Here is a 24,250-nt window from a genome sequence, read left to right on the forward strand (position 1 = left end):
ATCGTAACTAAATGCAGCTCGATTTGGATTAAACCTGAACAAAACGTTTCTACGTTCTTGGTTATTCCTATTCCATCTATTCCTTCAACTTCATTTCGCATCTCGCGTTGCTCGTTGGTTTGACTTGCCCGTATATATTGTTGGCTTGCAGCATTTCGTGTTCTACGACTTAAGTTGGTTCGTCGAGTTATTGGCATTTTTGAGATTTATATGTCAAATAAATAATCCCTAAAACATGTTTCTACATATAACTTATGCATAGCACGTAGTCTATTAAAAGTCTAATACCTGATAAAATTTTTAATATTTTATGTTACCTACTGCCCCCTGTTTATAATTTGTCTTTAAACACTAAACAACCACTGTTGCACTCAACAAACTAAAAAGTTTCACTAAGCTAAACTAAGAAGAAAACTCACTAAAACTCGCTAAACAAACTTGAAAATAACTCGCTAAGCAAATACACTTTTCTTTCGAATGACGCAAAACATTAAAAGCAACTGTCAAACGCGAAAAACTGACTTATTATGTTTTAAAATGCATGCATGCTAAATAGAAATTGCTGAAAGCGCCATCTATTTTTTATTTCAAGTTATTTAACGACCAAGGAAAATATGGATTAATTTTTATATATTTAGAAGATTGTTTATTGTCTATTAATATTTTGTGAGAGCCACGGATCTAATACAACTACAACATGAAACTTAGTATTGTAAGGTAGTCCCTTTAAATTAAAAAAAAAAATTGCCACAAGTGATTAATCGTTTATAAAAAAAAATATTTAACGTAATTTTTATTTTTAATAAAACAATAATGATAGAATAGCCAAAAACCTTATAAAATTTAATAAAAACTACAAATCAACACAAGACAAACAAAGCTTAAAATAGGTCTGCTTTTACATAAATGATTGATGTAGTTTAGCTGTGTCTTTCAGGCGTTGCAGCACTGTTATTAAGAAAGATATATTTTTTTGTTTATTAAGAAGTGAGTAAATAATTCCTTGGTAGCTCCTTTCAGATTATTTACACTACAATTATTGCCATTAATCAGTAGTCGATTTTTTACATTTTTTTCTTAAAGTCCAAACGTTCAGCTATTTTAAAGTATTAATACAGATTTTTTAAATTAATTTGCTGCTCAGCTGTTAAATCAGTGGTCTTAGTAATACTTGTGCCCTAAAACTTGTCCAGATTCTGTAGAATTTCATTACTACAAGTAGAATTCGTCCCTCAGTTTTAGTTTCAATTTTAGATAAATTATTCAGGTCTTCTGGTCATACGCTGACCAATAAGGCTTTTCTAGAAATTCCCACAACATGCCTTGCCAAAGTGTCTTCTACGTTTTCCTTAAGTCAAATATTATAAACTAGTTGTTCTTTTCTGCTGCTTCTACGCATCTCAATCATTCCTTAAATCCTAATTTCTCACTGTCTAAAGCAGACATTTTATTCTCCAACTCCTCTACACTTAAACCGTATTTCACAAAATTCCTTTTAATGGTGTGAATGTTTGTTAATAATGATGAATATTGAAATTTGGTTTTTTACTATGAACAATATCTTGACAATCATCTTATTGCGAATGGTTATTTTACGAGAATAAGAAATATTCCGCTGCAATTATGATCGGCAATACTAGTTTTATTAGGAAAATACTTATGTAAAATGTACCAAACCCTTACTGTTTTTAATTACAAAGTGATTACAATGCTATAAGCTCTATTTTTAATATAAATATAAAAATACATAAATATTTACTTTTATTATTGAGTGAATACAAGCACTTGCACCGCCAACTATGATATGATAAGAACTATGCCTCTAAGCCTAAAATTAGTGTAGCAACTAAATAAACTATTAACAAAAACAAGTAAATGGACCGCTTTCTGTATAAAGGAACCAACCCACCTAATCACATAACTGAGAAAAATTGGGAAAACTTCTGTATTCAAATAAAAATTCTAGGTTAAAGTTAATTTCTTACTGACTTATTTTATGCTTAGATATGTTTTTTATTTACTAAGTTCTGTGGGTTGCTTAAGTTTTTTTTATAATATGGTAGAAAATAATTGTTTTTGTGGGTTGGTTCTTTTTTGCAAAATAATAAAACCATATGTTAATTTAATATTTATATTCTTAAGAATACATCTTATAATTGCCACAAATAATTTTGGTTAATTACTATCTGTTTCCTCTAAATCAAAATCGACAGTACCACTAAAGCCATCTACGTCGTCATCTATATATTTGCTACCATTAAGGTTTTTATAAAAATATTTGCAATCCTGTGGTATGAGATGTAATACAGATTTTATATCTTGCAGGTTTGGAGCAGAAATTTCTTTACCATTGGCCCACATAGGTAGAAACAAATCTTTAAAGGTATTGGTGTTAGGTCTTCTAACTTGCCTTTTTTTTATATCTACTTCAATGTATACCTCGTCCTCAAAACTTTTTTTAAAAAAGATAGAATGTGGTTGGCTTTTTTCAATTAAAATTTCTCGGGACTTAAGCCAGCTTATTTTTTGTTTGTTAATATCCGTTTTTCTGTTACAAATTGTTTTTTCAATTTCTGCAGTTGTAAAAAAGTCTAAGGATTTCATACGTGTGACCACAAATTTGTTTTTTGTGCGACATTGTTCCATAACTCGAATATAATCATCGGGAAGATAAAGCCTCTGCTGATGTTTCAGAGCGCATTCCACATCGGAAAAATTTGAGTCATTAGGGAGAAAGCTATTGCCTGAAACCAAGAACCGCATGTTTTTTGCAAATTTTTTCAAGAGATGTATGAGTCTCTAGTAAAGTTTTCATTATTAAATCCATCTTCATGTTACGGTTTTGCCCTCCGCAAGAGTCGGACCAAAGAACTAATTCTTTAAAATTAGGGCTGACTTTTTCCATAATATGCTTAAATAAACAGGAGCCTATTTCCTGGGCTCCGCGGTCTGCTTCATTTTCCAACCAAACGCGAAAGTATCCTTTATTGTCGAATCCACTGTGCACACCTAAAATGTATAACCATAGCTGCCTTTTATAGAATAAAATACCCGTTGGCAATCTTGGTAAAGGTAGGGTTTTTTCAAGGTCAAAAGTCAAACACTCAAACGAATCGGTATTTTTTGCTTTAAGCATATCCTCTTTCATCCTTTTTCTTGCATTTTGCCAATTTTTTATATGTAATTCATGTTCTGCTTTTAATTCCTCCTTTTTTTACTGTCTAAAGAATTATTTATGTTTGCCTTAAATGTATCACAAGAGTTACATGTATCTTTTTTTAAAGGCTTAAATTTTAAAGTTAATTCAGACAAAAATATACGACGATAAGTAACAAAAGTAAAAAATCTTTTTGGTATTTTTTATACATCAATGGAAGTGTCATTTCTGGAGGCAAAAACTCAATATTAGAATTTGTTTCTCTTCTATAATGACTTTTGTATTTTGGTATTGCTTTTATTTTAAACTGTTTAACTATCTTTTGTTTCCTTTCATCATCAATTTTGTTTTTTCTTCCTTGTTCTGATCCTCTCTTATCAGTAATACTACCATTAGTTCTTAATTTTTCCAATGCCATGTTAACTCTCTTTGTTGAAATGCCTAACGTCTTTATAAAGGTCTCACGACACACTTCGAGTTTGTTTAGCCTATATTGTCTTGAAAATTGTCCTGATCTTATATTCTGTCCATACTTTTTTGGGGCCTTCACTAACCAATGCTCCTATTAGGGCAGTTTGAGCGTTGTAGCTTCCCAACTCCCAATATTTTTAAAATTCTTTCCTTCTTTCATCTAGGGTTACTTTCATATAACATTTTCTGGAGCAACTGCATTTAAAAACATCATTAAATATTTTTGTTTGTATAGTTTGTCCTTTATGATCAAAATGAACTTCGTTTTTATTCCGTGCTTTTTTATTTTGTTCTCTATTCATATCCAAATATTTTCTTTTTCTACTCTTTTTCGGTCTTTGCTTTGAAATATTTAAGTCGTTTTCAGAATTTTGCAACTGTTCAATATCAAATTCATTTTCCGATGTTGACTCTGAAGCCGAAGACAATGTTAGTGAATATTCAGGATCTTTTTCTAAATCGTGACCATTAAGATGATCAAGATTATTAACAGATTCTTGAGTATTTACAGCAGGGTCTATTGCTGGTTCTCTTTAAGATTAGTAAGATAAGAAGTAAGATTCTCTCTAACAACCTTAAAGGATTAGAAAAATACTGATATTTTATTACCTTTGTAGATTTTAGGTCTAGTCATTACCATGTCTTATGTTACACTATTATTATAGATTGTTGAACCTCCTTCAGGTTCAAAATTTTGTGTTTCTTTTTCAGGTTCAACCGATATTTTTAAAATCTCTTCATTTTTCTGTACTGATTCATAAAGAAAAGGTTCGTAGTACGGCTCAATTGTATATTCACAATCAGCTGTAACATGCAAGAATCCAACTTGCTGAACATCAGATACAGATACCTGTAAAACAAACATTGTTAATTAAAAAAAAAAAAAAACTTAAAATGTAATAATTTTTACCATCCTAGGGTCACAGTTTTCATGATCAGCTTCATTATTTGTTTTAAGTTGTTGAATTTTTTCGAAGGAGCTTCAGGAATACTTTGACTATCACGTGCTGTAATCGCAAACTCAGTATGCTGACCATCAAATACAACAGCCTACACAAAAAATATTTTTAGTGTATCAAATGCTTTTCAACAAAAAAATATATCAGTTTACTTTACTAGTGCTCTCACAGGGCTTTTCTATTCGTACTTGAGCTTTGCACCCGTTAAGATCTTCAGTATCTTATGCCTTAGAAACTTTATTAGAAGGCATCATATTTTTTTGATCATCAGAAGAACCCTGTAAATTTAAAGATTAGGTAAAAAGCAGAAAACAACCAACCTTTTTTTTATTTTTTTTTAAACGAAATAACTAATTTTCTATTTCTTTAAAATAAAAAAAGAGTTTATATAACAAAAACTTAAAAAATATTAATTATCCTCCAAACTTAACCTCCAAATTTATTTGCACTAATTACCTTACTATTTCCAGCCATTGCCATTAATAGGATACGTTTTGTCCTAGAGCGATCCATAACTTTAAGAACTAGCACTTTACATACTTAAAAAACCAATCAAATATCGCAAAATAATGTATAATAATACACTACGTAAACAAACGTGAAAACCACGTTTATCAAATTCCTGGTCAAATTATTTTGCTGAACAGAACCAACCTACTTGGATCTTTTTAAAAGAAGAATATTTAATCAGTAAAAAGGAACCAACCCACTTGGAACTGTTTAGCAGATTTCTATATTTGGAATTTTTATTTATTGGTTGGTTTGGCCGCGAATAAAAGTCACCACATCTGCACTGAGGGTTGGATCTATTTTGCAGACTATTTTTAGGTATTTGGTGGATAAGATTTTTAAATATCTCGATTTTTTTAGTTTTGTAGGTTGGTTCCTTTTTGCAGAAAGCGGTCCAAATATGTAGCTTATAAAAACTTTTTATCTCTTTTCGAAATTAATTTTATAAGCGTTTTTTTACTTAAAAGCTGTTCAGACTAAAAAATTATTTTTATAAAATGTTAATAGAATTTAAACTTCAATCGTAGTTTTGGTACTGAAGCTAAATAAAGTTTAAATTCTCCTCTAAAATATTTAAACAAATTATAATAAGCTTCAAAGCATTCAAAATGCACTTAAAATACTTAAGTCTCAATGTGTCAAATTTATTACACAATACTACATACTTAGTATTAAGGAAAAAATGGTGCTTTAAATAAACTTAATGTCCACCAACAGAAAAAAAAATAATTCGCTATCTAACAAATGCCCCCATTTTCCAACAAGTCCCATATGCCACGTGTAAAGGTAATTTACACCCAATAATCAAAAAATATGAGGGTCCAAAAGTATTGCAAATAGGTCAAGCGATTTAAATATTAACGTGGTTTTTATGAAAGGTATTTATGACTTGGAAGCATCCAATAAATCATTTAGTTTTTCACATAGCTTTTGAAAGAAGGGGCAGATATAAAGGCATTTTATTGATATGAGATATCTACTTTATTTTGAATATTAATGCTGCTATAGTAATTAATTAATATCCTAAAAAACACAAAAATAACTAAAATTTAAGAAGGTGAAGAAATGCTTGAAAATAATTAATAAAGCAAATATTCGAAAGTGTAATAGATTCTACTCGAATAAACCATAAATTTAATGCTGGTTGTAACTTTCAACTGCCGATAAATATTATATATTATAGTTTGGACATATATGTAAAGGCTCCAGTACACGTTCGGCCAACGGCCAACTAGTTTGGCCAATGAGTTGGGCCAAATATAGTACAGTGATTACACGCTTGACCAACTAGTTAGGCCAATGCGTTGGTCCAAAACAGCCAAAAAATAAGTAGGTGGACTTGACTCAGCTGCTACATAGACCATTTTTTGACGATGGATGTGAAAACCATCGCAGCTGCGGCAATTTATTTGCATAGTGCTTTCAGTGTTTATAGAAAGGTGTACCAAATGAAAGTGATAAAAAAAATGGTGTAAAAGAAGATGCTGGATGCTGAGTATTCATCGAAACAGGATAACGTGGTTATAAAAATACATCTAGTATAGTTGCATGACGTTAAGATGTGATATGTCAGTATAGCAGTATAGTAAAGATGTAAAAATATCTGTTTTAAATATTTTTGTTTTAGAGAGACCATGAACAACCAACTTGCAGAGCTTCTTGCAGAACCATCTGGGGAGTTCGATAATTTCATTCGGATATATGCAGATTTTGAAACTCTTCTACAACAAATTTTTCCAATGGTTGCAAAGCAAGACACTGACTGGAGAGAAGCTATACCAGCAAAAATACGACTAGCATTGACCTTAAGATATTTAGCTAGCGGAGATAGCTTCAGAAATTTACATTATCTATTTAAAATACCAGGTTCACTGATCTCACGCATAGTCATTGAAGTCTGTGTGGCACTGAATGAAGTTCTGAAAGATATGATTAAGGTAAATAAAACTTATTTAATTTTTTTATGCATTTTTATATGCCTCATATACAATATCTTGAGAATTGCTTGACGGGGATTGCAAATAAATATTGTACGTTTCATTAGACTCTGGAGACATTTCTGGTAGTTGAGTATAGACACGAGATTCTGGCTGTATATTTGATGCTTATGGCTGTATAGTTGGTGCTTGATAAGGGTTATAAGTTAAACGATTTACGTTTACTGATAAAAAATGGCTCTGTGCTGAATCGGATATATATGACCATTCAGATTCATCTGAACTTTGCCAAGTGCCTGGACGAGTGTGTGTGTATGAATGAGTGTGAATATTTTGCTTATTTCGTCGTCTCTTTATCATGTTGTCTATGCTATAATTATAATTATAATTCTATATTATAATTCTGGCGGGTCGTTCGCACGGCGGTTAACAACCGGTACTTTTATTTTATTAGTTTCGGAGTTGCTGCTAGTCTCAGGAACAATTTTGGAGTAACTGTTGGCTACAGGTACCGGAGATTCTAAGTCTATATCAGTGCAGTTTGCTCTTCAGTATATGTGGATTGCGAGACCTATAACAAAAAAGAGCTTTAAATTATTGTTATTTGTTCCCGTTATTATTATTTTTTTTTTATTTCAGATGCCTGAAACTACAGACGTATGGATTTCCAAGTCACAAGGGTTTAGCTTTTCCCATTGCATTGGAGCTATTGATGGGAAGCACATAACTATACAGTCACCTTTACATTTAGGATCCGACTATTTTAACTAGAAAAGAACTTTTAGTATCGTTCTATTAGCAGTAGTGGATAGTAATTACTGTTTTTTTGTTTGCCGATGTAGGATCCCAAGGGAGGATAAGTGATGGCGATGTTTTCAATCAAAGTGTTTTATGCCGAAAACTATTATCTAATAGTTTGCATTTACCCCTCCCTAGTCCACTTCCGGGTAGTGAAAATAATATACCCTACGTATTTTTAGGCTATGGCGCATTTGCTCTCAACACCTGTATATTGAAACCTTTTCCCGGTCATTATACACTAGGGTCCCCGGAAAGAATATTTAACCAAGAATTGTCCCGTTCTCGGGTATTGCCTTTACCGCGTAGAGCCCCGCGTGATGCGACAGACATACGATTGGATTTTATGAACTATTTTTATAGAAATCGTAGATAATTAAACTTTGTGTAATAAAAATGTTGTTTTAATTACACTATTATCCTCAGTGTTAATTAAGCTTCGGCACACATACACATCCTTCAGAAAGCTGTACAAAAGCTCGTAGAATGGCCAAATGGGATTGTAGAGCTCATCCTCACCTATGCCTGATTTTATAGACTGCATTTTCTTTCTATGATGCAATCTAAAGGTAGCGATTCCTTTTTCTTTTTTAGTTCATTTACAGGTACATGCAAATCATCAGCAATACGATTCCAAGCATCATTAACCTAAAATACAAAATAAATTAAATATTTAACTTTTTTTTTATTGCTGACCAATCAAAAAATTTAATTGTCTTTGTCGTTAATATTAGATTTGTTTTTTCATTTTATGGCTTAATATTTATTCACTTTCAGAGATATAAAAAAATAGATAACAAAAACTAACTTACTTTGTTTTTATTTTTGTGTTGTTCATGTTTAGGATTCCATATTATTGGTTCATCTTGGTACAAATCTATAAACTTTAAAACTTCTTCGCTCTTCCATGCCGCCATCGTAGCCGTCATCTCACTTTTTACGCCGTAAAATCAACGACCAACGTGTGAACGCTGTTTGGTAAATGGCGCCAAGATCCTTTGATTTGTGCACGAAAAACCGACAACATTCGGTTCGTGGACCAACGCTGGCTGCCAATCACCAAGTAACGCCAAACGGTCCTGTACACGTTGGCCCAACTCATTGGCCCAACTAGTTGGCCGAACGTGTACTGGAGCCTTTAGCAGATATCTAAAAACACCCAGTCTATACCACCCAAAACGTTAAGTCAGCAGTATGGCCAAGCTAAGCAAATGCGAAACACAGGGGGAACTGCGACGGTACTCTAAAGAATGAGATATGCTCCGGAGATATGTATCGGCCTAATAAATTGGATTATTGAAAAGTAGTGACTTTTATTGAGGGTATAAACCGCAATTTACCACGATGGAGTTAACATCAGAAGTGGGATCGTACTGTGCTCAGTTGAAGTAGTGTAAAAAAACAGTTAAAAATTTAAAAATAAAAACTAAAGTGCGAACGAAGCAATTTTAAAATGGCAAAACGACGTGTGCATTAACTATGTGCATCAGGTCCGCCAGATCCAAAACATAGAAAAGTGCAGTGGCAAGAAGTTCTAATTAATTTGGTTGCCGCCCAACAACAACAACTTGCTGAGTTGGCACATCAGTCCAAGATGGCGATGTCTGGAAAGTCAACGGGAAACGTCGATGACGAAAAAGCTCAAACTCCTCTCGTCAGATCCACCGTACCAGATTCATCATTTAGAATTTCTAGCTTTGACCCACAAAAGTGCTAACTCAATAAAAGAATAGTTAGATGACTGCATGAAGCTTAAGCAGGAGTTGCAGGTAAGCGATATATGATATATGATAGCGAAAGCTGGCGGCGCATTACATCGAAGCTATCGCTTTTACCGTAATTGGAGGCCTTTTAGCAGAACCTGAAAAAATTTTTGCCACAAACTTGTTATTGCGTTTCCTGATAGGAGATATCTGGTGCTCGTGCTTTTATTCAGCTACACTCCATAGCAGCAACTGTGAGTCTCTCTATAACTATGGAAACCAGAAGTTAAGAAACATTCGTATAGTGCACTCAAAGATATACTGTTGATCTTTTAACCGTCATAAAACCCTAATTATCTGTAGGGTCATAAAAAGACCAAAAATTATCATATTTGTGGTCAAAGCCAGATTAGAAATTTAATATACAGGGTGTCTCACGACGAATAGACGCGATCGATATCTCGGAAACTAATTTTTCAAAAATTTTGAAAATTTGGCGACATGGCACAGTCGATGGGGGCTACACAACTAAAATATTTTGACAGTTGTGACGTTTCCGGTTATACCGGAAGTAGGTGTCAACTTCGTTATTTTAAATGGAACACCCTGTATATTTTTACATTTTTGGCTTTTACGTGAAATTCTAAGTATATTTTGTGTATAATATCCTATACATTAGTGTAACCGTTTTTGATATATTTTTAATTTCATGTGAAAAACTATGTTTATAAGCCCTAACATAATTACCGATTACTCCCTTTTAGTAGCCTTTATTTATTGGTTAGTTTTGGTTTTATTTTAAAGGAAGGACCACTTTAAAAGACTATTTTAATATTTGGCTAAAAAAAAGATACAGGGGGGTGAAAAACTAGCATTAAAAATTAAAATGAAAAAATCATTAAAAGTCAATTTTTTTAAATGGAAACCCTATTTTTATAATTTTTTCATAAAGATAATTAAAAATAAGGTTAACTTTATGATATATCCCGTTTTGCTCCAAATGTCGAAGTTTACTTAATGTTTTAAATGAGATTTATTCGGTTTTGCTTCCAAACAAATATTAAATACTGTCAAAAAACGATTTTCGGTAAAAAGTGGATATATTTGGTCTCCTCACTTTTTTAAAAACTCTTCACTTTTTTGCAGTCACAATTGATTTGATCGGGCCGCGTATTTACCAACCCTAACCCGCTACAGTGCTAACCGATTCCGACTATGGCCGACAGCGAAATTTACAAACCATATCCCTATGCAGTTCTCTGGTACCTGTACGAAGTTAGGATTCGTAACACCTTGCTTTGTTTTTTATGATGATTATGACATCAAATTTCAAGTTCAGTTTCATCCTAACCTAACATTTTTAAACTGTTGTTTTTTTCGTGGCGTACTATAAAGTATTCATGAAGTGTTGTGTAAAGTGTATTGCATAAAAAATGGAAGTTTTAAAACAACTATTTTCGTTTGACGACTTATCAGATATCGATTTGGGCAAAGTCGATATAAAAGACGTTAATTGTTTCCAAATTACTGTAAGAACTAAGTTTCAAGATTCAAATTACTCGAAAGCAATAAAAAAATGGATGCAAGGGTTTTAAGTGTCTTCTGCAACAAACTGGATTGTGTATAAAACGTTTCCCAATCTTAAGAAATGTTTATACAAGAAAATATTTAAATGCCAGCACAGTGAAAAAACAAAGCCAAAAGTAATGTTAAGAGCTGCCGACGAAATTTTGAATGCAACGCCAGCATTACATTTGTTATTAAAAAAATTAACAAGGGTACTATTAAGAATGACTCGTTTTTATTGAAGTGATTGAACGTTGTTATTCCGGTAAGTGAATTGAATTTTGTTATAGTTTTCTACATTTGGTTACTTTCTTATTTACATTTGGTTATTAATTATTCTACATACATAATAATATAACATAATATTATAATAATTTATGGTTTTTTCGATAATATCGAATATTGATTACGTCACTTCCAACGCGGCACCGACCAATCACAAGCCAGCGGGTGGAGTCAATAATGGGGTCACTTTCAGTGTACAGTTAGGGTTAATTAGTTAAAAATGTAAAAATCCAATATGGCGCCCATAAGAAAAAACAAAGTTAATGATGGTCGGCAAGAGACGAAACGTTTTATTGAAAACCACCATGTAGCACGGAAAAAGTGGCAATGCAAAAATGCAAATTCTTTTAAAATCGGATAAAAAATAAGCTTAGAAAAAAATGAAATCGAATTTTAATAAAATCGAAAATGTTTTTTTTTCTCGATATTTGCAAACGTATCATAAATTTATTAAATTTTTAAACGGAATTTTAATAACCATCAAATTATGCAACTTTGCCATAATTTAATCGACCCTGTATCTCTTACCGTTTCCGAGATCCCAATGATGAGGGTCGAATTTGGGCCACCCTGTACATTCCATGTAATTTTGTTGATTATGTTAAAAACCCAAGTATTTTGTATTTCGACTATTTAAAAGTTTACGCACAATACAAGTGTGTAATTAAAATATAAAATAATTTGTTTTACTTTTATTTTTATTACCAGATAGAGCTCGTAGACCACCGACCTAGTTTTTTAGCCTTACAAACATTTTTACACTTTACCATACTCCAAACAGATTCCGCCACCATGTAGCAAGGAAAAAGTGAAAATGCAAAAGTGTAAATTATTTTAAAATCCGATAGATAATAAGCTGAGAAAAAAGTCAAATACATTTTTAAAATTTCGATTTTTCACGATTATTTTCGGAACCAATCGGGAGTTTTTAATTTTTTCAAAGGCATATTTTTGAGTTCAGAAATGCGCAACTTTGCCCAAATGTAACTTCTATGGTTACCGAGAACCCATTAGTGAGGGACGAGTTTATAATACCCTATACAGGGTGTCCCAGCGAAAACGAAACAGAGGTATTTTTGGTATGAAAAAAAATTTTTTTTAGAAAAATCTCAAACACGTCGATTTTATTTTCGAGGGGGACAACTTTTCCTTACCAAGGCACCCTCATACCAGTAACCCTCTTCGAGGAAGTGGGATCACCCCTAAAATCTTAAATAGAAAGAGGGGTCGTGTGATACCTTATTTTAAAGGTCTTTTAATTCTGAATATAACTGCCAAATTTGAAGTGGCTAAAATTTTTTATCCGGATATGACAGCTTGTCAAAATTGTAGAAACAGCGAAAATGAAAAAGGTATTTTGAACTCTGTTTTGGATAATATTTTTAAAAGAATAAGGAAGTCCTAATTTCAAAGGGGTCACTTATTAATTAAGAGGCCACCCTAATACCTGGAACCCTTTACGAGGGGTTGAAAGCACCCCTTAAATCTTAAATAGAAAAAGGGGTCGTGTCATTCCTTATTTTGAAGGCCTTTTTACTCTGAATTTAAATGGTGACTTCTGAGTGACTGATGGATATCTTGTGGATATAAAAATAGCAAGAAATACAATCTTTACTGCCAGTAAAAGTGGAGAGATAAAAAATTAACAAGTTTATTTAAATTACGTCAATTTATTAAATGTTCAAATTGTGCCCCGCCTACTTCCATGCAGGAATACAGGTTTTGCTCAAAACGATGCCTGACGTTTTGTAGAACTTCAGGTGTTATCATCTGACACTCATTTATAATTCTCTGGCGTAAGTCTTCTAGGGTGTCTGGTTGGGTAGCGTAAACTTTTGTTTTTAAATGCCCCCATAAAAAAAAAACTAATGGGTTTAAATCGGGTGACCTAGCTGGCCATTCCATAAAAGGTCTTCTCCTTCCAATCCAACGATCAGGAAATATCTCATCAAGATATTGCCTCATACCAGCAGCATAATGTGGAGGCGCTCCGTCTTGTTGGAAAACGACTTGATCATCATCAGAATGATTTCCGCCTTCCATTATTTCTACTATTCTTGGATATACGGCATTTTCCAAGAGATCTCGGTACATTTCTCCATTCAAATTTCCGGGCAGAAAAAACGGACCAACAATGGAGCCGCCCAAGATTCCCGCCCAAACATTTAACTTCTTAGGGAACTGGGTATGAACTTCGCGAAACTGGCCCGGATTTGCATTTGACCAGTAGCGGCAGTTATGACGATTTACGTTGCCATTAAGAAAAAAAGTACATTCATCTGAAAAGCAAATGTTGTAAATAAGACGCGGATTAACAGTTATCATATCACTAAGCGATTCACAAAATTGCACTCGTCTGTCAAAATCATCCTCATTCAGTTCTTGCACCAGATGAATTTTGTAAGCATGGAATTTATTATGCTTAAGTATCCTATGAACACTACTTTGCTTACTCCTGTACTCGTCGCCAATTTTCTGACACTTATTCCTGGCTCGGCATGAAGTTGACCTAGGACAGTTATTTGCATTGCTTCATTGACAACACCAGCATTTTGAACCTCACGCTTTTTATTTAAGACACTGCCAGATTCCCTAAATTTAGCAACTATTTCTGGAACGTATTTTGTGTTGACTCGTTTTTCTGGATGAAGGTCATTAAATTCTTGTACCGTTCTATTGGCACAATTGTTATGCCGAAAGAAAAACTCTATCATCTCAACCCTCTCTGCAGTAGAATAAACCATTGCTAACAGTGTTTCAACACGTAAAAGACTGGGTAATAATTTAAAACTATTTAAATAAATGCTGCTTTATGAAAAAAGTACCAATGATATTTAGCAAGCTAAATAAATTCTTCAGATACTTGTGTTTGCATTTTATTTGGTATTTTGTTTTTATTTATGATATGCTGATGAAGGTGTAATAACAATAATATTAACAATACTAATAAATTTTTAATCATGTTTTAATGATCCAATAAAAAAAATTGTAAGAAAGGGTTTTAGGCATAAAGGTTTATTTAAAGCATTTTTTCCAGAATTTGATTTGGCTTTCATATCCAGAAGAAATCTATCAGTCACTCAGAAGTCACCATTTAAATTTAAAGTGAAAACGCTTTCAACATAAGGTATAACACGATCCCTCTTTCTGTTTAAGATTTAAGGGGTGCTTTCAACCCCTCGTAAAGGATTCCAGGTATTAGGTGACCTCTTAATTAATAAGTGACCCCTTCGAAAATAGGATTTCCTTGTTCTTTTAAAAATATTATCCAAAAAAGAGTCCATAATACCTTTTTCATTTTCGCTGTTTCCGCAATTTTGACAAGCTGTTTTATCCAGAGAAATAATTTTAGCCACTTTAAATTTGGCAGTTATATTCAGAATTAAAAGACCTTTAAAATAAGGTATCATACGACCCCTCTTTCTATTTAGGATTTTAGGGGTGATTCCACCCCCTCGAAGGGGGTTGCTGGTATGAGGGTGCCTTGGTAAGGAAAAATTGTCCCCCTCAAAAATAAAATCAACGTGTCCGAGATTTTTGAAAAAAAAAATTTTTTTCATACCGAAAATAGCTCTGTTTCGTTTTCGCTGGGACACCCTGTATATTGTCTCTCAGTCAGCAGTAAATGTGATTTTGCCTTTAATTTGTTTTGTTCCTAAACGTTCTTAAATTAGTGCTGCGAAAGCGGCCATTATAATATTAGATTGGAAATCATAGAATAATATTGAGGGGGTATACCGAAATTTGGAAATTCAACGCAGTTGACTAATCTCCTGATCCGAGTGAAATGTGTCGGGATATGGTTTGTAAATTTTTCGTTTGGCCATAATCGGAATCGGTTAGCATCGTAGCGGGTTAGGGTACAGATGTAAATAGCTCCGCACGAGTGCGGAGCTATTTACATCTGTGGTTAGGGTTGGTAAATACGCGACCGGGCCATTGATTCAGTACGAATACCATAATACTCCGCGCACTCACGCTTCAGCCACGATGCCGCGCCATAGGGATTTTTTTTTAAATACGCATGAGTTTAAAATTCTTGTAATTTTAGTTAATGGCAAAAATAAATGTATGAAAACGCAACACGGTATTTTTACTAATGCCCAATTCTTCTGCAATTCTTCTTATAGGAACTCCATCCATGAGACGAGTGTATATTATCGCTTTTTATTGAGGAGATAATGCAGGCATTTTGAAAGAGCGATTTTGTTAACGCGGCTGTCACAAAATTAAATTAAGTTTGACAACATTGAAATATATTATTCTAATACACCAAGAGATTTAGGAGATTTTGTTGTCCTAGTTTTTTTTCGGCACGATAAAATCAGCATTTCTTTTCATTATTTACATTAAATGATTTACAAAAATAAATTTTATTTTTGACAGTTTGTGAATTAGGTAAGCCGCACCTGTTAACCAGTTGAGACAGTTGTGACAGTTAACCTGCCGCTTCCGACTATAGCGTTATGTGTTGACAGTTATTATTAGCGATTTGCTTCGTTACGTTTTATTTACTTTTGAAACTGTAGTTTAGATCGATTTCTACGGTTTTGTAGGAAGGTAGTAAGCGATTTATTTGAATCATCGTTTCGTAATAATTTCGCTCGCAAGAAAATTAAATTCTTGTTTTAAATCAAAGAATCATATACTACGTTTTGGAATTTCTAACTTTTATAGTTGGCTTTTAATTTCTCCTCTGTCTGTGGCCGCTCCATCTTGTTTTTTTTTGTAATTTTTCAGTTTTTTAAGGAAAATAATATCCGGGTTATATAACGTTCAATTACCGTTCAAATGTTAACAGAGCAGAGGTAAATATTAACTTGTTTGATTAATCTTACTTTGCTTGTTGGGCCTGAGATTCTAGCTACTCGGATGCCATCCGCACCGGTAACCGCTTATATATAAAATGTATCATCCCGTGCATCCCTTTAATCATACACGTACGAATATTATACATATGTATTTATGATTTGAATATAAAATGCTAGAGAAACATTTTTACCGACAAACTGCCTGTGCTATATCATAGAGAATGATAGCTGGGCTTATTGAAGTCTAAGGAATAAGTTTTTTATATTTAAGAATATAATCTGTTATAATATTAAGTTGGAATAATAATGTTGGATCGCTACTTGATTTTTCCACTGCTTAAAAGCCTAAAAGTGGCAAATGGGGGACTTTTAAGCTCCTTTTATTACTAAGAGTAGCAACAATTGTCCAGCAAAGATTGAAAAGCCTACAGATACCCTGGATCGCCAAAGTTAGAGGGGTTTATTTATGTTGTACGTAAAGTAATTTGCGTACACGAAGAGAAACACGGTTTCAAAACCCACTACGTCACATGTCTTAGCGGCACATTTTTGGTTACTCTCATTGGTTTGCAACGTAAAACATGCCTGAACTACCTAATCTACTTGAACCTATTTTAATACAAGACATTCGGTTTTGGGTTCTTTTTTGATTTCTGGTTTTCGTCTAGTTTTGGATTTATCTTGGACTCTGATTTACTCTTTATCTTCTTGGATACTGGCCTAGATACATAATGTACCTATTTTGACTCTTAGTTGAACCCTAAACTCCTTTGAATTCTTTGACGTCAATTGGTTTACGGATTTTTACTATATTACCCCTGCAGTTGCTGCAATACACTGAAATTGGATTTGCAATGATTTGGTTACATAACTAATCTCCATAATACCTAACTGCCTAGTTCTAAGTAAATAAATAGTCTTTTATTTTACTATTTTTACCTATCTATAGTTTCTTTTTGTTAATTGATTAAGTTTTTCTCTCCAAGTTTTGTTACCTACATGGTAATAAATTCTGCTTTATGAAGTGTAATTTAGTTGTAGTAATCGGACAACAATGTCTATGGTAGGCCTATAAGTTAATTGTTATCACCTCCTGCCATCATTACTGCTGGCCACCTTCTCTAATCTCTCTAACCAGGCGATCCATCCTTTAAGTGAAAGAGAGCAGGCCTTCCCACGTCCTTTAGTTCCTCTCGTAACAGGAAGGAAAAAACCATGTTTTCTTTTCTAATTTTAGCTGATCCTTGACATTCTCCTATAAAACAAGATTCCGCATTAACTCCAACTTTCCACAAAAGTACAGCGAATTGGACACTAGGTCTAATATAATATGCAGATGAAATGAAAATGCAGGTGGTTGAACCTATAATGATCTGTTAGAGCTCCAGTTAGATCTGCTATAATAACTTTGTACCAGGACAGCAGTCACGCTATCCTAGCTCAAGTTAAATTTATTAGTAGCTTTTTGGACTGCCGGAAATGCTGTTGTTACTCCAATTTTATTTGGTCTTTTCCCATACACAGTTGTCCAGGATATGGAAAATGTGTCTCTTACTTAGTCCAAGGTAGGGCTCGCGGTGGATTGTTGGAGAAGAGAAGATATTACAATAAAATTGTGGTTAAGAACTGCTTTATTCATACTATTCCTATTGTTAACACTGTAATTAAATAATACAAATTAGACTAAATAACGTTTGCTAAAGATAAATACTATTAATAAATTTGCGTATATCGACGTTATAAGCCCGTATTTAAAAATTTTACGTCATAACAATGAGATTTAAAAATGAACATTTTGTTAGTGCTCCGTTACCTTTTTCTCATCTACCTAGTTAATAATACGAGTTTATGGTAATTATATATAAAATAAAAAAAATATAAATGGTAATTTTATTTAACTGAATTGGTTTCATATTAACGTTTAATCTTCTTCCATGGTACTTCTTAAAAGAGCAAAGTATGAGTAGCTATACTTTATAATCTGAAAAATTAAAAATAATTTAAGTTTCACTACAGCCATAAAAAATATTTAAAATTACCAACCATAACAAATGTCACGTAATTCAAAGCAATATAATTGCCTCCCTTGATTCTCATAGGCTTCTTCGCTCGTTCCATAAGCATGAATAATATTTTTTTTACAGGTCGACTTCTCTCGTACCAGTTCGATAAATAAGAAGATATCATTATTTCAGAACTCTAAAAAAAAAAAATAATTAAAAAATAGTATATAGGGTATTAATAAAATCTATAGATGAAATTTAACAATCGAATTCTTAGTCAATTTAAAGACAAAATGTTTTAATGAACATTGGTCTTTAATGACTTTGTTTTCGAGTAAGAGCATTAAAGAAACGCAGTAACGTTCTAAGTACGTCCAGGATAATGAAACGTATTTATTGAACAGATGGAATAACCTATAATCGATATTGCAAGTTTCACAAGTTGCTAAGGATCAATATGAAAATGGATCAAGATAATAATATCCTATTGTTTTGGACAAGAACGACAACAATTAAAAATATGTTAAGACATTTAAGTTTTTAATAATTGTTTGTAATTTTCAAATACATTATGTAATTAAAAACTCTAAACAATTGTTGGTTCCATTGACATAACTGTACTGTCAATGTCTTATTAAAGATCCGTTAGATTAACACTATTTTAAGATAAGCCACCTGACACATGTAGGTGATCCACAAATTTCTCCCCTGGTCGTCTCCAGACTCTAACCTACCCCATTACCTAAGTTTAGTTTATGTATTTTTCTTTTAATAAGCTGGATGTAAATAAGTATAGCCATACAATATTTAGCAGATACTTGGATTTAACGCGACCCTGCTTGTATTCAACCAATATTCTTAAAGTCAATTAAAAATAAAGTTTAATCAACTTTGAAAAGAACTGATACTCGTAGCTTTACCCAAATAATTTTATGGAATTTTAATAATACTGTGATAGTCCTTAATAGCGGAAATCTGTAAAGGCCTTCTTTGAATGTAGTTGCTTTTACTTAGTGAGTTATACTCCACTACTTTCTTCCAATATTCTGTATATCTTTTTTTAAAACATGACGATGGCTACTTGAGTAATTTAAGAAAAAATGATACCTTCTTACCATAAAAAAGTAAATTTTACAAGATATTTTTTCTTAAAAATTTATTAAATACTACAATTTTACCTCAAAGAGTATCATATTTCCATACCGACAGTATAATCCTAAGACAAACATCATCTAAATGCCGGTGTTTTATTCAGAAGACCTTTTATTAAAACTTGTCCTCATTTTATCAAAAATAACTAAGACAACAGCCAAAGATTGTTATTATATTAGCATCCTGAAGAAAGGGACGCAGCTAGTATAATCTAGGATCACTTTGGATTCTAATATTTGACCGTATTTGATGACCTATCGCGTACTAAACAAAAGAATTCTCGAAAGCAGAACCAAAAGATATTTTTGATAGAATACCAGAATTAAAAGCTTGCTGGGGTTAATGGAATTTGTTGGTTATACAAGCCTAAAAATGTAATCAGATGGTCCGCCCTTAAAAGCGGATTTTAGAAATTCTTAAAGATAGTCCTTTGCTCATCATAAGTCTTTAATATTTTATTAAAAATATAAATAATAATAATATTGTTAAAGACTAGTACCGACAGTGTAGGAGAGGCAACTCAGCCAAAAGCTTAAAACTTTGACCAGAGGGAAATTGATGCGGTATGTCGTTGGTACATTCTTTGAATAAATTATTAACACTCAAAATTATTCCAACTTAAGAAGCAACCACAGAACTAAATATGTCAATTTGGTATCTGCAAAGAGATGATTAAACCAATAACGAAATTTTTAGTCGCAAATATTTGAACAGGTATGTCAGTTACTGGGAATCAAGACTCTCAAATCCCTCATATACTCTGAGACTGATGAAATGGTTGAAAGGTTTAATTGCACTTTTAAAACGTATTTGAGTATTGTGGTAAATTCTAAACAAACTAATAGCAAAAGTTGTTTGGAGATGAACGTGGTTTATCTTTGGATATTATTAGTCGGAGACTCAACTAAGCTGAAATCCTTAAGGAGTACTTCGATCATGCGTATGCAACAATGCAATTGTCCCTAAACAGGCGCGGGAAAATTTCATCTTAAGGGTATTTTAGAATAAATGTAAGAAAATATTTCTTACTTTCACCTTTATTATACTGTTTTGCTCTTATTTTGTAGGTTAGGTTCGTTGATAGTGTACTTACGTTTAGTTTAATAGTATTACTTATAGGTCTAGTTTTTGGTATTTTATCTTGTGTGAGGCCATATTTGGGATTTAGGTTATTTAGGATAACATTATCCGTCCTGAAAGAATTTTTTTTGCTTTCTAATTTAATTATATTTTCTTTTCGTAAGATTCTAAGATAAAACTAATGCATCAAGTAGATTGTGCCGATAGTGGGTTTTATATAAAATTGTATGATAATAGTATTTATTAAATATTTTTGATTGTAAAGAGGTGTGAGGCTTATGAAATATTGTCGCAAGTAGAAAAATAAAAAAGGGTAGAATATTTGTATAGAACAAGTATTCGAAACATTAAAAAACTATGCAATTGACTGGACTCGGTAAAGGTGCAACGTATGAGAGTTTTAAGAAGATAAAAACTGACACAAATATAAGACATAGACTAGTCGGAAACGATTCAAATACTTCAGTGAAATTGAGACGACAAAATTCGTGCATAGGATTTTGAAAATTAGCCAGAAGGTTTAAAAATCAACGAAGAATAGAAGTGTGTCCAGGAACCGTTCGCAGCGCAATTAAAGGGACAAGGCGACATATCAAGGAAACCAAAAAATATCATTGCATTAACACCTCCACTAAAGCAATGAATAATAGAGTTTTGTCAATGTTTTTAAAGAGATAATTTCAAAAATAGATTTAATATCCTATCAAGAGAAAATGTTACCGTTCAGATTTCCAAAGTTCCCACTAAAATAATGGTTTGGGGAGCAATATCTCAACGTGGTGCTATGCCTCTCTATTTAGCTTACGGCACTGTTAATAGTGCAAAGTATTGTGATATTTTAAATGGCTTTCTCAAAGGCTTTAAACGGCTCATGCTTTATATCCAGAGTAGTGGCGCTTTTGCCTATATTTAAGCACGTTTACTTAACGGTTTAAAATTAAATGGAGGTTGTATAAGTAAATGAAGTAAAATATTTGTTGTTATTTTATAATTTAAATAATACAAATATATACTGCAAAATTATAATTGTTTTTACCGTTTCGGATGATTACCAATATTTGGATCGTTTTGGATTACGATTACGATTACAGTAAACTAGGAAAACTTAGACCTTAGCTTTTACAAAGCACACATTTACCATTTTACGGCCAAAAACGTTCTCTCGTTGCAAGGTTGACAATTCATGCATTTCTTAACTGTCGGGCCCACATTCTATGAGCAGTGGTTTTTTGGTGCCAAAAATAGCCTGGTCAAACAAGGCGTATTAGACTGGACAAAAATAACAAAAACTAGCATCAGATCGCATTAACAATATTTCCAAAATTGAAATACACACAATGTACCGTACTATACATTTAATAAAAATAAAGTTGTTTTACAGCAAGTATTAAACAATTATTGTGCCGTCTTTTTTCCGGATACTTTCTAGACGGATTATATATATCGTCATTCCTGGTAATTTAAATTTCTAGATTTTGTATATTTGTTTGCTTTGATATTCTCTAGCAATTATTGCTCTTAAACAATATAAAATTTTGCAAGCATTATCAAATTCTTTCATAATTGTCTTATAGATATTGCGCCTATTTACATTATAATCAAATTTGTTTTTTATCTTGGAAGCAGTTCAAGGTAGACAGATAACGCGAGTCAGGTGAAAGTTTTGTGAAAAAAAAATGTTATCCCGCTAGAATTGTGCATAAATACGGTTACAATATAGATTATATTATGAAATATTAAATAATATATATTAAGACATCTAAGTTTTTAATGATTGTTTGTAATTTTCAAATTATGTAATTTAATTTCAATTATGTAATTAAAAACTCCAAACAATTATTGGTTCCATTGACATAGCTGTACTGTCAATGTCTTATTAAAGATCCGTTAGATTAAAATTATTTTAAGATAAGCCACCTGACACTAGGTTTTGGATGCTTTAACTAGGTGATCCACAAATTTCTCCCCTGGTCGTCTCCAGACTCTAACCTACCGCATTACCTAAGTTTAATTTATGTATTTTTCTTTTAATAAGCTGGATCTAAATAAGTATAGCCATACAATATTTAGCAGATACTTGGATTTAACGTGAGCCTGCTTGTATTTAACCAATATTCTTAAAGTCAATTAAAAATAAAGTTTAATTAACTTTGAAAAGAACTGATACTCGTAGCTTTACAAATAATTTTGTGGAATTTTAATAATACTGCGACAGTCTTTAATAGCGCAGATCTGTAAAAGCCTTTTTTGGATGTAGTTGCTTTTACTTAGTTAGTTATACTTTACTACTTTCTTCCAATATTCTGTATATCTTTTTTTAAAACATGAAGATGGCTACTTGAGTAATTTAAGAAAAAATGACACCTTCTTACCATAAAAAAGTAAATTTTACAAGATATTTTTTTAAAATTCATTAAATACTACAATTTTACCTCAAACAGTATCATATTTCCATACCAACAGTATAATCCTAATTCGCTTAACATATTTACTCCATAAGTAACAATCATAAGTCCTTCCAAAGATATGGGATTGATCTAAAATATTTTCATTGAAATAAATAATGTATTTGAATTAGTTAAAACTTATAGAATATAGCATAAAAATCTTAAAAATACTATTTTTTATTAGCTTATTTAAAAACTTACCGCCAATATCATTATTCCGGTATTACAAATAGCTACAATACTTGTAATTAACTGCGCACATATATGAACTGAGAATACTTCATTAATTCCCTTTACAAACCTAATAAGATAAGTCTTTAAATAAATTCCAGGTAACCTAAAAGTTATAAGCCACTTACTCTTCAATGTCGGTATAGTATAAGCAGCAATTAGTTAAATACTCAAGCATCTTTAGTTCAATATTTTCCTCTTTAAAATCTGATAAGGCCCTAATATTTATATCAGCATTTAGAAGATTTTCATTTAGAACTTTTAGGTGTAAAGCTGCTATTGCAATAATAAAGACGCATAATAAATCCATTGCTATATCATTAAGCGCCGATATATAAATGGCGTAACTTTGAAATATAAAAAAAGGATAGTAAAACGTACCATTGTTAAAATGAGGAAAGTCCATTGGCAGAGTTTTAGATTTATCTAATACTAAAAATAATTTTAAATAGTACTAATATATTTAAAGCTTGCTTATTACTAAATTATACCTGCACTTAGGACCAAAAAGGAACAAGCTCCAAAAGCATTAATGTAGAAAAACCACTCCACTTTCTTAACTCCTTTTTTAAAACTATTAGTAATATCGCCGTACGCCTTGTAATTTTTTTTAAATTGTGCCTTATTAAGCATCTGAAGAAGTTTTAGCAAATTATTTTGGTTAAAACGACATAATAGCTGAGATTTTACAAGTCCACTTAAAGTTGAAATACAAATAAATAAACTTTTTGAAAATTCAACAAAGTCGTTGTAGTGAGATGCAGCATTATACAGCTGAGTGACTATTAACAAAAATATGGTCCCTTGGGAAAATAGCTGGCTAATAATAATAGTATACCCTAAGACACCGGGCCATATTCCGAGCAATAAAAGACTTTTTTTTGTAAAATTAGGTATATCAAATGCGTAAGACATTTTTAAGTTAGAAATAGTCATCTTCTGGAAAATAATTCTATTTATAGGGCTATTTATAGCTATAGACTGTATATTTATTAGTTTAAATGCATCATAGCTAATACCAGTGCACGTCAATTGATTTAAAAAGTATTAGGTATATTGTCTGGATATATTTCTTGTACTTTGTTCATAAAAAACCACAACGATTATATGCCATACCTTAAAATTTGTCGAAAATTATTC

The 24,250-nt window shown here is 32.1% G+C and overlaps 1 protein-coding gene across 1 annotated transcript; it reads right to left on the bottom strand.

Annotated features, from left to right (window-relative positions):
* Positions 1 to 17,899: 17,899 nt before the first annotated feature.
* On the bottom strand, positions 17,900 to 23,432 carry LOC126740603 (odorant receptor 94a-like). The gene is made up of 4 exons (XM_050446696.1): positions 23,081 to 23,432; positions 22,865 to 22,969; positions 18,241 to 18,396; positions 17,900 to 18,178 (listed from the first exon to the last, which is right to left on the bottom strand). Exons 1-4 carry the CDS (start codon positions 23,090 to 23,092, stop codon positions 18,119 to 18,121), a joined length of 333 nt encoding a protein of 110 aa, XP_050302653.1. The 5' UTR covers positions 23,093 to 23,432; the 3' UTR covers positions 17,900 to 18,118.
* Between the last annotated feature and the right edge of the window lie 818 nt (positions 23,433 to 24,250).

Source organism: Anthonomus grandis, chromosome 9 (genome assembly GCF_022605725.1).
Source record: "Anthonomus grandis grandis chromosome 9, icAntGran1.3, whole genome shotgun sequence".
In the NCBI taxonomy this organism is placed as follows: Eukaryota; Metazoa; Arthropoda; class Insecta; order Coleoptera; family Curculionidae; genus Anthonomus; species Anthonomus grandis.

What these genes read in the sequence shown, in the direction of transcription:
- LOC126740603 (XM_050446696.1), bottom strand. An exon ending in GAAATATGATACTGTTTGAG is followed by an intron (nt 18,397 to 22,864) that starts GTAAAATTGTAG and finishes TTTTTTTTTTAG; the next exon opens with AGTTCTGAAATAATGATATC. An exon ending in ATTACGTGACATTTGTTATG is followed by an intron (nt 18,179 to 18,240) that starts GTTGGTAATTTT and finishes TTAATTTTTCAG; the next exon opens with ATTATAAAGTATAGCTACTC.